The sequence below is a fragment of the Littorina saxatilis genome, linkage group LG17 (assembly GCF_037325665.1).
Source record: "Littorina saxatilis isolate snail1 linkage group LG17, US_GU_Lsax_2.0, whole genome shotgun sequence".
NCBI lineage: Eukaryota > Metazoa > Mollusca > Gastropoda > Littorinimorpha > Littorinidae > Littorina > Littorina saxatilis.
In genome coordinates, this window is record NC_090261.1 from 23,531,899 (window position 1) to 23,546,898 (window position 15,000).

General features: G+C 44.9%; 1 protein-coding gene across 1 annotated transcript in view; it reads right to left on the reverse strand.

Annotated features, from left to right (window-relative positions):
• Positions 1 to 15,000, reverse strand: part of LOC138953973 (pleckstrin homology domain-containing family H member 1-like) — a gene marked incomplete in the record, with an annotated part of 204,408 nt that overhangs the window by 8,916 nt on the left and 180,492 nt on the right. Inside the window, 2 exon segments of the mRNA XM_070326000.1 lie at positions 10,353 to 10,486; positions 10,856 to 11,115. Of these exon segments, the coding sequence (XP_070182101.1) occupies positions 10,353 to 10,486; positions 10,856 to 11,115 (394 nt within the window).

Here is a 15,000-nt window from a genome sequence, read left to right on the forward strand (position 1 = left end):
CTCTCTCTCTCTCTCTCTCTCTCTCTCTCTCTCTCTCTCTCCCTCTTGCTCTGGAATCTCTCTGATCCCCCCCGATGACTACATCGTTAGCCGAAATGACTGCCGATGTTGATGCCATCAACGCATTGAAAGTGCACAAGCATATCGATGATTCATTTGCAAGAGGTTAAACGAGGGGCGGCAAATAATAACAGCACAAAATAATTCACTGATCAACATTTAAGGCCGCCTGTTTCCGACAAATGAGGATTTAAACATGGACACTCTCTATGGAACAGAACACAGGTTATGTTCGTGTTTTCATTGGCAATAAACCTGATGCTATTCGAATTCACTGTGAATGTTTCTTGTTGGATATTATTCCTTACAAAACTGTTATTCCACAAGTTCCCTCATGGCGTGTGCTGCGCCTCGGGCGCTGTTTGTTTTCTTGTTGTTTTAATTTCTTTAAGGTTCGTTTATTGCAAATGCTTCTCGACTGAACTTTAAGAAGCTCTTCCTTGTGTTTCGAAATGCCTTGGAACGCGATTTTTTAACGTTTACTTGATGGTCAAAGAATGCATTTACGGCAATGTTCATGTCCATTTACATGTTTTTGTGTTTTACCTGCAACCTCGCTGTTAAATGCAAGTGTTTAATGCAAGTCTTGTTTTTTTGACCACTTACACAAAATTATTGTTGCACAAGTTTTGTACTTTGACATTATATGTGCGTTGGTACAAGGTTTCTTATTGTATATTTACTTGCATCCTTTATCGCTCAATTTCACCGCAGACGGAAGTTGTACTCAAGTCTTGTTTTACTGATTTTTGCAACGCTTGGGGACAGATGCACTTTACATTCATGTGTATAATGTCATTAAAACGAACTGAATTCACTCTTCCTTTGTGCTTGATTTTATTGAAACATTCTGAGCCAGTTCTCTCATGTAGTTGCACACTTTTTCTCTCGCCACTTGGGGAATGGGAGCAGATTCAATTCCAATTCTTAACATCGTTAATACGAGGTGCATTCGATCGGCCATCGTTACTACCCATGCGGTTTTATTCTGCATTCTTCTTCTCTGAAGGCTGATTTTTTTCTGCTTCTGAAAGCCTGTTTCATTCCACAAGCATAGAACATCCCTTGTTTCCTTTGTTTATTTCCTCTATTCTGTCAACAGTAGATCAAACTGAAAACCGAGAACCGTGGGTCTGGTTACCTATACATCTTGTTTGCACTCCTTTCTCTAAACGCTTAGAAAGCAATTAGCAAACAATCTTATTCCAGCAGTTTAAAGATTTTCAAATCCGTACTGATCTAGAGCAATAAAACGATTTACCCCATGTTTCTCTGGACCTCTTTTCTCTTTCTTTCAGTTAATCTTCCTTCCTTTCTGTCTTTCCCCCTTGCGTCTCATTCTTGTTTTTGGGCTCAGTTTCTCAGCGGAAAATTCAAGAAAGTGTTCTCTGGGGCGACTGGACTCGTAACTTTCTCTCAAAGAGCTGAGCTCTTGTAAACTCATCTCTCTCCCTCGAGTAATCTTGCTTTGAGCCTTTTCCTTAAACACCAACGGTCACTTTACATTGTACCGGCACGGTTGGCCTAGTGGTAAGGTGTCCGCCCCGTGATCGGGAGGTCGTGGGTTCGAACCCCGGTCGGGTCATACCTAAGACTTTAAAATTGGCAATCTAGTGGCTGCTCCGCCTGGCGTCTGGCATTATGGGGTTAGTGCTAGGACTGGTTGGTCCGGTGTCAGAATAATGTGACTGGGTGAGACATGAAGCCTGTGCTGCGACTTCTGTCTTGTGTGTGGCGCACGTTATATGTCAAAGCAGCACCGCCCTGATATGGCCCTTCGTGGTCGGCTGGGCGTTAAGCCGCAAACAAACAAACAAACAAAAAAAACCGGCCGGGTCATACCTAAGACTTTAAAATTGGCAATCTAGTGGCTGCTCCGCCTGGCGTCTGGCATTATGGGGTTAGTGCTAGGACTGGTTGGTCCGGTGTCAGAATAATGTGACTGGGTCAGACCATAGACCAAATAGCCTGGACCGCCAACTCCTCACGTGACCCTTCGAGGTTACGACGCTCGACTTTCAGGGGCGCGTCGCGTCCGGTTTGAAAGGCCAGCGATTCGAAGACAGTGAAAAGAAAGCACGCTCCAGTTATTTGTGACAATGGGAGGTGACAATGAACTGGATTTTCCAAAACTCCAAACTAAACTTAACAAAACTCATCGAAAAACATGTTCCATATGCACTTTAGCTGAGTTTATTTTAGCATTTTCAGAACTTACCTCGGCAACTCCGTCCATGTTTACAATCGACACCGGATATGACATCCCCCTGATTTCTGAAAGGCCATGAAAGCGTAGGTTCCTAAATGCGAGAGGCCGCTACCTCGTAATAGAGAGAAAGAGCGGAGAGAGAGCTAGTTGGCGGTCCAGGTTAATGGTCTATGGTCAGACATGAAGCCTGTGCTGCGACTTCTGTCTTGTGTGTGGCGCACGTTAAATGTCAAAGCAGCACCGCCCTGATATGGCCCTTCGTGGTCGGCTGGGCGTTAAGCAAACAAACAAACAAACTTTACATTGTCGCCATTTCAACACAACCTGACGGGCGCAGTGGCCCAGTGGATCAGAAGCCGGCCTCCCATGCGGAAGGTCGCGGGTTCGAGCCCCGGCCGCGGCTGGAGACTTTTATAATCTCCCAGGTCAACTTATGTGCAGACCTGCTAGTGTCTTACCCCCCTTCGTGTTTACACGCAAGCACAAGACCAAGTACGCACTGAAAAAAATTCCTGTCAGAGTTCGGTGGGTAATAGAAACACGAAAATAACCAGCATGCCTCCCCCGAAAGCGGCGTATGGTTCACTGAATGGCGGGGTAAAAACGGTCATACACGTAAAAGATCGTAGGAGTTTCAACCCATGATCAAAGAAGAAGAAGAAGAAGAAGAAGAAGAAGAAGAAGAAGAAGAAGAAGAAGAAGAAGAAGAAGAAGAAGAAGAAGAAGAAGAAGAAGAAGAAGAAGAAGAAGAAGAAGAAGAAGAAGAAGAAGAAGAAGAAGAAGAAGAAGAAGAACAAGAAGAACAAGAACAAGAACAAGAACAAGAACAAGAAGACACAACATGTCGTCAAACCGCTGAAACCACTTTCACTTGGATATCTACGTGTGGACATATATCCTGTTCCACAAATCCCTCTATCCCTCTTTGCAAACCTCGTCAATTTTTGGCCCGATTGTGCGCCCCCAAACCGAAAAATTCATGCGAGATCTTCCTAGCTCCTTAGGGACTTGCTTGCAGCTCTTCGGCACTCACGCACACAGCATCGCTAGGAAACAATTTCCAGACCCTCGATAGAAGGGAAGGGAGAGGCTGAGAAGCAAAAGCGTGGCACCACTTGAATTCTAATCGCTCCACAGATCCCTTCTCAATCCGCCATCCGTCCGCAATTCGTCAACACGAGAGGGCTGGGAGAAAGAGTGAGACTGTGGTGGTTGGGTAAGGCAAGGGGAGAAGAGGCGGGGGAGGGGGGGGGGGGGGGGGGGGGGCAGAGAGAGCGTGAGGGAGCTTGAGAAGGGGAGAGAGTGGGGGGAGAGTGAGGGAGCTTGAGGTGGGGAGAGAGTGGGGGAGAGTGAGGGAGCTTGAGGTGGGGAGAGAGTGGGGGAGCTTGAGAAGGGGAGAGAGTGGGGGGAGAGTGAGGGAGCTTGAGGTGGGGAGAGAGTGGGGGAGCTTGAGAAGGGGAGAGAGTGGGGGGAGAGTGAGGGAGCTTGAGGTGGGGAGAGAGTGGGGGAGCTTGAGAAGGGGAGAGAGTGGGGGGAGAGTGAGGGAGCTTAAGAAGGGGAGAGAGTGGAGGGGAGGGAGCTTGAGGTGGGGAGAGAGTGGGGGGAGAGTGAGGGAGCTTGAGAAGGGGAGAGAGTGGGGGGAGAGTGAGGGAGCTTGAGAAGGGGAGAGAGTGGGGGGAGAGTGAGGGAGCTTGAGAAGGGGAGAGAGTGGGGGGAGAGTGAGGGAGCTTGAGAAGGGGAGAGAGTGGGGGGAGAGTGAGGGAGCTTGAGAAGGGGAGAGAGTGGGAGGAGAGTGAGGGAACTTGAGAAGGGGAGAGAGTGGGGGGGGAGAGTGAGGGAACTTGAGAAGGGGAGAGAGTGGGGTTAGAGTGAGGGAGCTTGAGAAGGGGAGAGAGTGGGGGGAGAGTGAGGGAGCTTGAGGTGGGGAGAGAGTGGGGGGGTTGGGAGTTGGAGGATAGATGCATGGGATAGGAGAGAGAGTGATATCAAGGGAGTGGGGATATCAAGGGAGTGGGGATATCAAGGGAGTGGGGATATCAAGGGAGTGGGGATATCAAGGGAGTGGGGATATCAAGGGAGTGGGGATATCAAGGGAGTGGGGATATCAAGGGAGTGGGGATATCAAGGGAGTGGGGATATCAAGGGAGTGGGGATATCAAGGGAGTGGGGATATCAAGGGAGTGGGGAGAGACACAGGGGACACTTAGGGACAGGGAGAGAAGGCTCCGAGGGGGAGGGAGAGAGGAGGGGGGGACTGGGAAGGCCGCTAATAGGAATGAGAGCAGGTTCCTCAGAAAAAAGGGGAGCTTTCAACCCGTCGGTTCTCTTGCTCTCTCTTTTCTGCCTTCGTCTCTTTTCTCCTCTTCGCTCCTCTCAACGCGTCTCTTCAATTGCTGCCCGTTTTTAACGTAATTCTGTGTGGAGAAAAGGACTCTAGATCAAGCAGCTTCTCTTTTCAGATGATGGACGAACGAATCTGTAGATCGATGCTCGTTCGTTTTGCCCTTTTTGTGTATGTAGACAATTAGCTAGCAGATGTCACCTACGGAAATAAGCGGAGGTGCGAGGGAGAAGGGGGGGGGGGGGGAGAGAAAGGGAAGATAGACATGCAGCAAAAGAGACCACACAGAAGAACAAGAGAAGGGACAAGAAGAGAGAATAGTACGAGAAAGAGACAGAACTAGGCAATACAGACAAGAACAAGAAAAACACCGACAGGAACACAGACAAGAAAAAGAAAAACACCCACAAGAACACAGACAAGAAAAATAAAAACACCCACAGGAACCCAGACAAGAAAAAGAAAAACACCCACAGGAACACAGAAAAGAAAAAGAAAAACACCCACAGGAACACAGAAAAAAGAAAAAACACAGGAACACAGACAAGAAAAAGAAAAACACCGACAGGAACACAGACAAGAAAAAGAAAAACACCCACAGGAACACAGACAAGAAAAATAAAAACACCCACAGGAACACAGACAAGAAAAATAAAAACACCCACAGGAACACAGAAAAGAAAAAGAAAAACACCCACAGGAACACAGAAAAGAAAAAGAAAAAACACAGGAACACAGACAAGAAAAAGACCCACAGGAACACAGACAAGAAAAAGAAAAACACCCACAGGAACACAGACAAGAAAAAGAAAAACACCCACAGGAACACAGACAAGAACAAGTCGCGTAAGGCGAAAATACAACATTTTCGATCTCACAGAATAAAACTGAACGCAATGCAATTTTTCAGCAAGACCGTATACTCGTAGCATCGTCAGTTCACCGCTCGTGGCAAAGGCAGTGAAATTGACAAGAAGAGCGGGGTAGTAGTTGCGCTGAGCAGGATAGCACGCTTTTCTGTACCTCTCTTCGTTTTAACTTTCTGAGCGTGTTTTTAATCAAAACATATCATATCTATATGTTTTTAGAATCAGGAACCGACAAGAAATAAGATGGAAGTGTTTTTAAATTGATTTCGAAAATTTAATTTGGATCATAATTTCTATATTTTTAATTTTCAGAGCTTGTTTTTAATCCAAATATAACATATTTATATGTTTTTGGAATCAGAAAATGATGAAGAATAAGATGAACGTAAATTTGGATCATTTTATAAAAAAAAATTTTTTTTTACAATTTTCAGATTTGTAATGACCAAAGTCATTAATCAATTTTTAAGCCACCAAGCTGAAATGCAATACCGAAGTCCGGCCTTCGTCGAAGATTGCTTGGCCAAAATTTCAATCAATTTGATTGAAAAATGAGGGTGTGAAAGTGCCGCCTCAACTTTTACAAAAAGCCGGATATGACATCATCAAAGGTATTTATCGAAAAAAAGAAAAAAACGTCCGGGGATATCATTCCCAGGAACTCTCATGTCAAATTTCATAAAGATCGGTCCAGTAGTTTGGTCTGAATCGCTCTACACACACACACACACGCACAGACACACACACACACACGCACAGACACACACACACACACATACACACACACACACACACACACACACACACACACACACACACACACACACACACACACACACACATACACCACGACCCTCGTCTCGATTCCCCCTCTATGTTAAAACGTTTAGTCAAAACTTGACAAAATGTAAAAAGACAGAGAAGAAACATAGTCCTGAAGATAATTATGCTATGCTCTTCCTTGTCGTAAGTACAATCGCTCCGTCGAACTTTCTTATATCCATGTCAGTTTCACAAAATCATTCTCCTCTGCCCGTCGCGATATAACCTTCGTGGTTGAAAACGACGTTAAACACCAAATAAAGAAAGAAAGATTCTCCTCTGCACTAAAACAAAAACAACAACTAAATCAAACTAGAGTTGACACTTTTTCGTGTTCTTCCTTCCACTGGTTTTATTTCGCCGCCACTCTGTGTCCCTTTTATCCCTTTTATCCTCTTCTCTCTCTCCCTCTTGATGTTCTCTATGCTTCTCTCTGTGGCACTCGAGGGGCTAATAAAAAATGGTTAATTCCGGTGATTTGGCCTGGGTTTGGACAGCAGCTTTTCTAATTGCTGCGGGAATCTTTTCAGCTCTACGCTGTACACGTTTCAGTTTCAGTTTTTTCTTCATTTTGGGGGTCTTGAGCGCGCGATTCGTTGTGCATGCAGTGTGGTCTGCTCGTGGGATATCTCATTATTTCAAACAAAATCAATGCAAAGATTAAATATGAACAAAGAGTGAGACAACCCGGAAATATCATAATAAAAATAAAACCCAACAGAGAGAGTGAGAGAGAGAGAGAGAGAGAGAGAGAGAGAGAGAGAGAGAGAGAGAGAGAGAGAGAGAGAGAGAGAGAGAGAGAGAGAGAGAGAGAGAGAGAGACGTAAGACGTAAGACATTTTATTGATTAAACACACAAGGTTCATTTCAACGGGGTGTGGGGAGGGGGGGGGGGTCAGTAATACATGCTGTGTGTTTGTACTTATAGACAATCACCCGGTTTTATCTCTTTCTCTCTAACAAATACTCACACGAACGCACGCACGCTCTCACTCTCTCTCTCTCTCTCTCTCTCTCTTAAACCTAAAGACATATCCAGCGCATGAATTAACAATATGGGTAGGTGCAACGACAAACAAGTTTACAGTGCTAACATACATTATCGGCTTTCAATCATGCTCTATCGTTCCACGGCACAAACTCTCTCTCTCTCTCTCTCTCTCTCTCTCTCTCTCTCTCTCTCTCTCTCTCTCTCTCTCTCTCTCTCTCTTTCTCCCTCTCTCTTTTTCTAACATACAAACATTTCCAGTGCAAAAATCAACAATTTGAATAGGTACAACAACACAAGTGTACTACACCAGCATACATTATTTGCAATCAAACCTGCTCTAATATTCCACGGCACAAACTATGTATAACACATCGCCGTCTCGTTCACCTGTTCCACATTGGGTAACTAGTCCAAAAAACTTTTCCTTTTTTTGAACAACACGATAAAAGAATCTGGCCACATGCACCACTGAATCCCCTTTATCTACAGACATAACACGTATAATACTGTTCGCATCTTCACTCTGGGTTTTTTCTCTTAAAGGGCAGCTGTCGGGTTGTGGCTCTCAAAATCTGTTCCTTAGAATGAGTTATCATGTAACTGAAACTATACTTAAAAGTTACTTGGTGATTTTGACAGCTTGATAACACAAGTCCGAAGACTTTAGACATGCTACAATGTCTTTAATCGAAGAAAGTTTGCATTCTTGGCCGAGTCAATGCAGCCCGCTCGAAAATTACTTCCCTTGGACGCGTGACGTCAGCCGCGGAATCCGCCGGGTTGAACGGTGCTCTCTTTATGCCGTGTAATGGGCGCAATCGGGTTGTCTAGTCAAGCCCTCAAGCATACTTCACGGGTAGGTGAAGAGAAACTTAGGATGGGGTGACTTCTCTCAGGCCAAAATTTCGCAGTAAAAAACGGAGTTCATAACATGTCTTCCGTCCCCCTCCTGCTTTTGTTCCCTGTTTTTGTTCAACTTATTGGCAGATATTGTCACGCGTCGAGGAACACAAACACACACACACAAACACACTCACACACAGACACACACAGACACACACACACACACACACACACGTGTTATCACACACACGATAACCACACACACACACACACACACACATACGTGTTATCACACACACACACACACACACACACACACGATAACCATCACAAACACAGTTTGACAAATTCATTTTTGATTTTTTGCGGCCGAACCCCCCTCCCCCATTTTCCACACTAGATCCACTGTTTCATCTTTGTCTCCGTCTCTCTTCCCTTTATCTTATCTCGTCTATCTACTTGAGTGAGTAACTGAAGATGTATTATCATCATCTCTTTCCTAGATTTTCCCACCGACAGAGTTGGCTTTTGTCTTGAATTCAGTACCTCACACGTACACGGTAATTGGTGTGACACCTCAAGCGGACCTTCTTCATAAGTGTACAGTGTCTGCTGACAAGGGACACGAGGGTCTGTGGTTGAGCAACTTTATGGTTTAACCGGGTGGACTGGAGGAGTAGCAACAGCATGTGAACCACTTTAGAAATGACTTGTAAAGGTTGCAGTCGGTCAGATCAAAGAAGAGAAAATGAGAACGTGGGTCTTGAGAAGATACCACCATTCTAATACTTTACTTTGTGCAAGAATCAATCACGCGTACAGCATTACAGATGTCCAGCTGTAGTCTACATTGTACTGTAAACTTCACAGCGGCCTTATCGGCTTCCTCGAGTGACGTCACAGCAAGGCTAACGCTGCGGCGTCTTTCTTGTGCTGACAGAGTTGTCGGTCGCGGATTTTGAGTCGTTTCGGCCTGCCAACTGCTTCGTTTTTTTGCGGATTGTGAGAACTAGCAGAAAGTTTCACGCATTTTAATGGTTTCAAACTAATGATGAAAGTGTCTTCTTCTGGACCAAATCAACAGTCTTTAGTTGAATTAACTCGGAAAACTCTTAAACGCGTTTTTGCACGCGACTCCGCGCATTTTTGAGACCAGGCAACCCGACAGCTGCAGACATTTTTATTATGATCAGTCTGATGAGTTGCGTGACTTTTATTTTATTTTTTGTGGTTCGTTTATTTACTGATAGAGTCTAGTATGTGACAATACAAAGAATGCTTTGCAATATCCATTTTTTTTTGTCTGGTACGGCTGTTTCTCCTTAACTGTTCCAGGTTTAGCGACTTTCCCCTACATCGTCGGCAAACAGCAATATGAGAATCTGCATCACGTCAGGTGTTAACTGTATTCCATGTTTACCGTTTTGAAACATTTCAAGTGCCAGTTCATTAATCAGGAATGAAAACAATGTTGGTGAAAGCACAGAACCTTGAGGGACTCCACATGGACAACGGAAAAATTCCGATGGGCCATCGTTGGTGCGAACACAAGACTTCACTCCTTTGTACATACTTTGCAGGATGTTCAACATCTTTCCGCCAACCCCGTGCTTGCGTAATACATTCCATAACATAGCCCTATTGACTGAGTCAAAAGCCTTGCGGAAGTCTACGAAACATATATAGAGAAAGAGAGAGAGAGAAAGAGAGAGACAGACAGAGAGAGAGAGAGAGAGAGAGAGAGAGAGACAGAGAGAGAGAGACAGAGACAGAGACAGAGACACAGAGGGAGTAAGAGAGAGTGAGAGAGAGAGAGGGAGAGTGAGAGAGGCAGAGAGAGAGAGAGAGAGAGAGGGAGACGGGGGGTGGGGGGTGGGGGGGGGGGGGTCGGTCAGACACACTAACACAGAGAGACAGATGGACAAATGACAAGTAAAAAATACGATGAAAATGAACAGAATGCAAGCTGCAAAAGATGATAAAACAAAATCAAAGCCAGGAGAGATGATAAAAACAAATCAAAGTAACTATCAACGATACAAGCATTTTATTGGGCTTGTCAGATCATGTGACATCTTCACTAATGAAAAAACAAACCCAGCAAAGTCTGGCATAATTAGGCTCTATTCAGCGTATCCTTTTCTTGACAGAACCAGGCTAGCTACAGAGTATAACCACTCGCGGACTACAGACATGTGCAAAAAGAAACATGGCGACTCACCTGTGCTTGGTACAGTGTGGCAGCAAAGAACTGCCACTTGCGGGCTACGGACAGGTACACACGCACACAGTCAGCTGCACTCCGTCCTCGGAGTGACCTCCACCGCTCACACAGCCCTTCTACAAGTTGTCTAAAATGTGAGAAAAAAAGAATGAAAAATGTAAAATGAATCGGTGTCAGTCTGAGCTCAAAAACAAACAAAGAGGCAAATAGAAAACGAAAATTTAATTTCTCCAAGATACTTTAGTGTCCTAATCCTATAAAATTCGGGTCGATTCTTCCCAGTTGAAAAAAGCTAGCGGCAACATGAGTCGCGCTACCTCCCTTTAGTTTTACATTGCAATTTTTTTTTCTTTTCACATCTGTCCAAAAATGAAAGTCGCTTGTTAATTCCAATGCTTGTTATTCTCTTAGATTGGTTCCGCAAAATTTTCACTTACTCTGTTGTACATGTCATATGCATTTAGAGTGCTTTCTTTCCTGGCTTTCTGGGATTTACCTGTGTCCATCTTGGTGTGTCTTGTGCAAGAACCTGGCGGGGTAGAATCTCTCCAGCGCCGCCGCCACCACCTGTTGCTGCTGTTGCTGATGCTCTTGATGATGTTGTTGCTGCTGTTGATGATGTTGTTGATGATGATGTTGATGTTGTTGCTGACCGCTGTGACCGGGGGGAGTGGCTGTGGACCCAGGGGCGGAGGAAGGGGTGGGGGTGGTGTGATGACCCTGGGAATCGCTGGACCTCATGTCTCCATACTCCACCTGGATTTAAAAAACAACACCACATGCTTTTCTGAGGAAAACATAAATTTCTTCAGATTCTCATTTTAGAGGCAACGTCTTGCGCGTAGTTTGTAGTTAAAGGAACAATTAAGGTGGAGGGGAAGGGGTTGGAGGGGGGGGGGCTGTGTGACGACTCTGGGAATCGCAGTTACCTTTTAGTATTTGGTATATCTTGGTATTTGGTATGCATTTTTGTCCTTTGGGAATTCCCTGGGGATAGTGTGCAGCGACAGAATCGCCCTACCCAGTTTTCTCCCTGCATGTATTTGTAATTTCCCGGGCCTCAGATTTTCGCTGTGACCTTGCGTGTACACAGAGGTGTTCAGATGCCTTGTCAAACAGGCAGCATGACAACGGAACACCTGCTGCAGACTTTCCCACTACACGATGGCCTCAGGAGCCAGATCTGGGCGGAGGCGACCACGGTGCAAGGGAAGCTCTATGGCAGTCTGGACGACCTACAGCGCACGGCAACATTTGCGCGGGGAACCGGCGTTTCCATCTGAGTGATCGACAAGAAGAAGAAGAAGAAGATACCAAGGAGAGTCTAGGAAATAATTCCCTCGCCAAACGTGGAGATTAAACCAACGCCGATAGCGATTGTCCTATCTCCCTGCCCATGTCTTCATACCTGATGACAAAGGCAAAAAGGGTTAAACTTCTAAATAAATGGCGGAACAAGTGAAGTGTTCTGGTAATTTATGCAAGTTTCGCCAAATTCTAAATTTAAAGGTGACGTTTTGGTTTAGAGCTAAAGGAACAGAGGGCGGGTTGAGGGTCGCCGGACACCCTGTGTCATTTCTCAACCTATAACGATAGATCGATAGACACAAAATAGGTTAAACCGCTAAACAAAAGGCTAAACAAAAGGCAAAACAAAAGGGAGTATTAATATCTACTATGCCAATGTTGCCAGATTCAAACTTTAATGTTACCGTTTTACATGTAGTTTGGAGTTAAAAGAGCAAAGATGGGAGTCGGATGATACCTATTTCCGCTCAATATTTTCAACGTTTTTAGCTCAAGTTACCTGCACAACCAAACGCGTGCTTCAAATACGATAGTTATCCGGTGTATTGTTGTTGTTGTCCAGTTGTTATTGTTGGGTTCTTTGTGTTTTCCTTTCTTGGGTTTATATTTTTAGCTGAAAAATACCATGGCAAAACACCGCCTCCATACACCTCCCCACGTCATATCTGGATTATTTTTATCCTGCGATTTCATCGAAAATTCGACTATCTTTAGACATCAGCGCGGATATCCTCCGTTTGTAAATCTTTTGACATTTCCCGCACCATGCAATCACTCGACAGCTTCGCGATGGTAAGCGATACGCGACAAAAATAGAAGCTAGGGACGAAAATAATACGCCCGTTTGTTTTGCTGGTGAGTTATACTGTATAGCCGGAGATTATTACGGCGTGAGGAATCCCCGTACTTTTTGCCATGACAGGGGCTGTGCAAACACACTAAGTCTTGTTTCTGTTCGCTGCTGACTCGACTGTAAACATCCTGTGTAGTCATTGATTCCTGAGACACGATTTGCTCAGATTTAGAGCTGCTTGTCTGTTTGTCTGCTGCCTTGTGTATGTGTTTTCGTGCATTCGAACAGTCTGTGCGTGTTTATCGCCCGCCTTCGGTATTCCATTCAAGCCATGCGTATATGTGGAAGGAGGGGGAGAGAGAAGGAGTGTGTGTGTGTGTGTGTGTGTGTGTGTGTGTGTGTGTGTGTGTGTGTGTGTGTGTGTGTGCGTGTGTATGTGTGTGTGAGTGTATATTTGTGTGTGTGTGTGTGTGTGTGTGTGTGTGTGTGTGTGTGTGTGTGTGTGTGTGTGTGTGTGTGTGTGTGTGTGTGTATTCGTGGCGTTCGTGTGCGTGTTTGTGTTATTTGTTTGTCTATCAATGTGTTTGTTTGTCTATCAATTTGACTAGTTCAAATGTAAAGGAAGCACTCCCGCAATATTATAGGGACTCGCTTGGCTTGTCCCATTGACTGACTATTAGGATTTAACGTCCTCTTAGACCAACTGGTCTATATTGGGACAGGTATTGGTAATACGCTGAAGATATGGTGTGATACTTTGATTCGAACAAGCCCGCTGTGGCTGTCTTCTTCGACACACCAGCATTGGGTTTGTCTCGTCTTTCTTTCTTTTCTTTCTTTATTTGGTGTTTAACGTCGTTTTCAACCACGAAGGTTATATCGCGACGGAGAAAGAGGGGGGATGGGATAGAGCCACTTGTCAATTGTTTCTTGTTCACAAAAGCACTAATCAAAATTTGCTCCAGGGGCTTGCAACGTAGTACAATGTATTACCTTACTGGGAGAATGCAAGTTTCCAGTACAAAGGACTTAACATTTCTTACATACTGCTTGACTAAAATCTTTACAAAAATTGACTATATTCTATACAAGAAACACTTAACAAGAGTAAAAAGAGAAACAGAATCCGTTAGTCGCCTCTTACGACATGCTGGGGAGCATCGGGTAAATTCTTCCCCCTAACCCGCGGGGGGTGGGTTTGTCTCGTCAAAGTATCGAAATACGATCATGATAATCAGAGACGAGAGATGATGCATGCGTGTCTTCGTGTTTTCCAAGCCCTGAGACTTTCGCTGTGAACGTGGGATCTTTTTCGTGCGCATGTGTGCACACGGGGGTGTTCGGACACCGAAGAGAGTCTGCACAAAGTTGACTCCGAGAAATAAATCTCTCACCGAACGTGGGGATCGAACCCACGCTGATAGCGACCAACTGGCTACAATGCCAGCGCGCTACCAACTGAGCTACGTCCTTGTTTTCTCCAGCCAGCAACAGAAGGGCGTACGATCAGTGAATGAGAGGGGTGATGTGAACGGTTCGATGGTTAGGAGGGGGGGGGGAGTCCATTGGTTCATCACCACCATCATCAAGCATGACATGACACGCTATTTAGCACTCGGCAGCAAAAAGCGATGAGGTAATCAGTGATTAAGAGAGATGCTGTGAACACTTGGGATCAATCGCGCAGTTCAGTCTCGACCAGCCCGCACTGATTGCAGGGCACAGCACTCTCGTTCAAACTCTCGCGTACGTTGGACGAGGTCTGGGTGACCGAGGCTTTGGCTAAGATTGGTGTGGAAGCATTGGGTGCATGTCAGTCATATCAAGCATGAAATGCCTTTTGTCATGATTCAACTGCTTGCATATTTAGCCTCCTTCCTTTTTCCTTTTCTTTTTATTCGAAGCTTTACTGAATTTTGAGAGTTTATTTATGAGTTATTTCTCATATGCTGACTGTTAGCAAATGATAACAAGACATGTCGAGAAAAAAGATATTAAGCATGAGCCTTTTAGGCGAATGCTGCTATCGTTTGTGAGACATGTCTGTTATCATTTGCTAACAGTCAGCATATTAGAAATAACGGTTTTATTACCGTTTAATTCGACCAAAAGAAATTTCGAAGCAACCCCGCGAATTAGACAGAACAGCCGCAATGGGAACTTGAGCGCTTCTACCTGATTATGCATGTCAGTCAAAGAATTCTCGTGACCCGAATATTCACAGGTCAAATGCCTTTGACACACGACAATCTCACAAGATAAACCATGTTGAACATGCGTTTCGGTTGCTTCGCTTTTTCTCGTTGAACAGAGAGCGACAGATTTAGAACCGACTCCAGACGGATGGGAAATGACGTAAAGATACATTTGATGTAAAGCGAGTGGCGCAATTTCACTTGATTTTTCCGAACTTTGATCATTTAGATTTCAAGTGAGCTGTCGGCATTGCACACTCAGACGATGGGCGGTGCCTTGCTGTTCCGTTACGCACCCACCGACAAAACTTGTTTTTCGGTGTGTGTTTTTTTTTAGATAAAGAG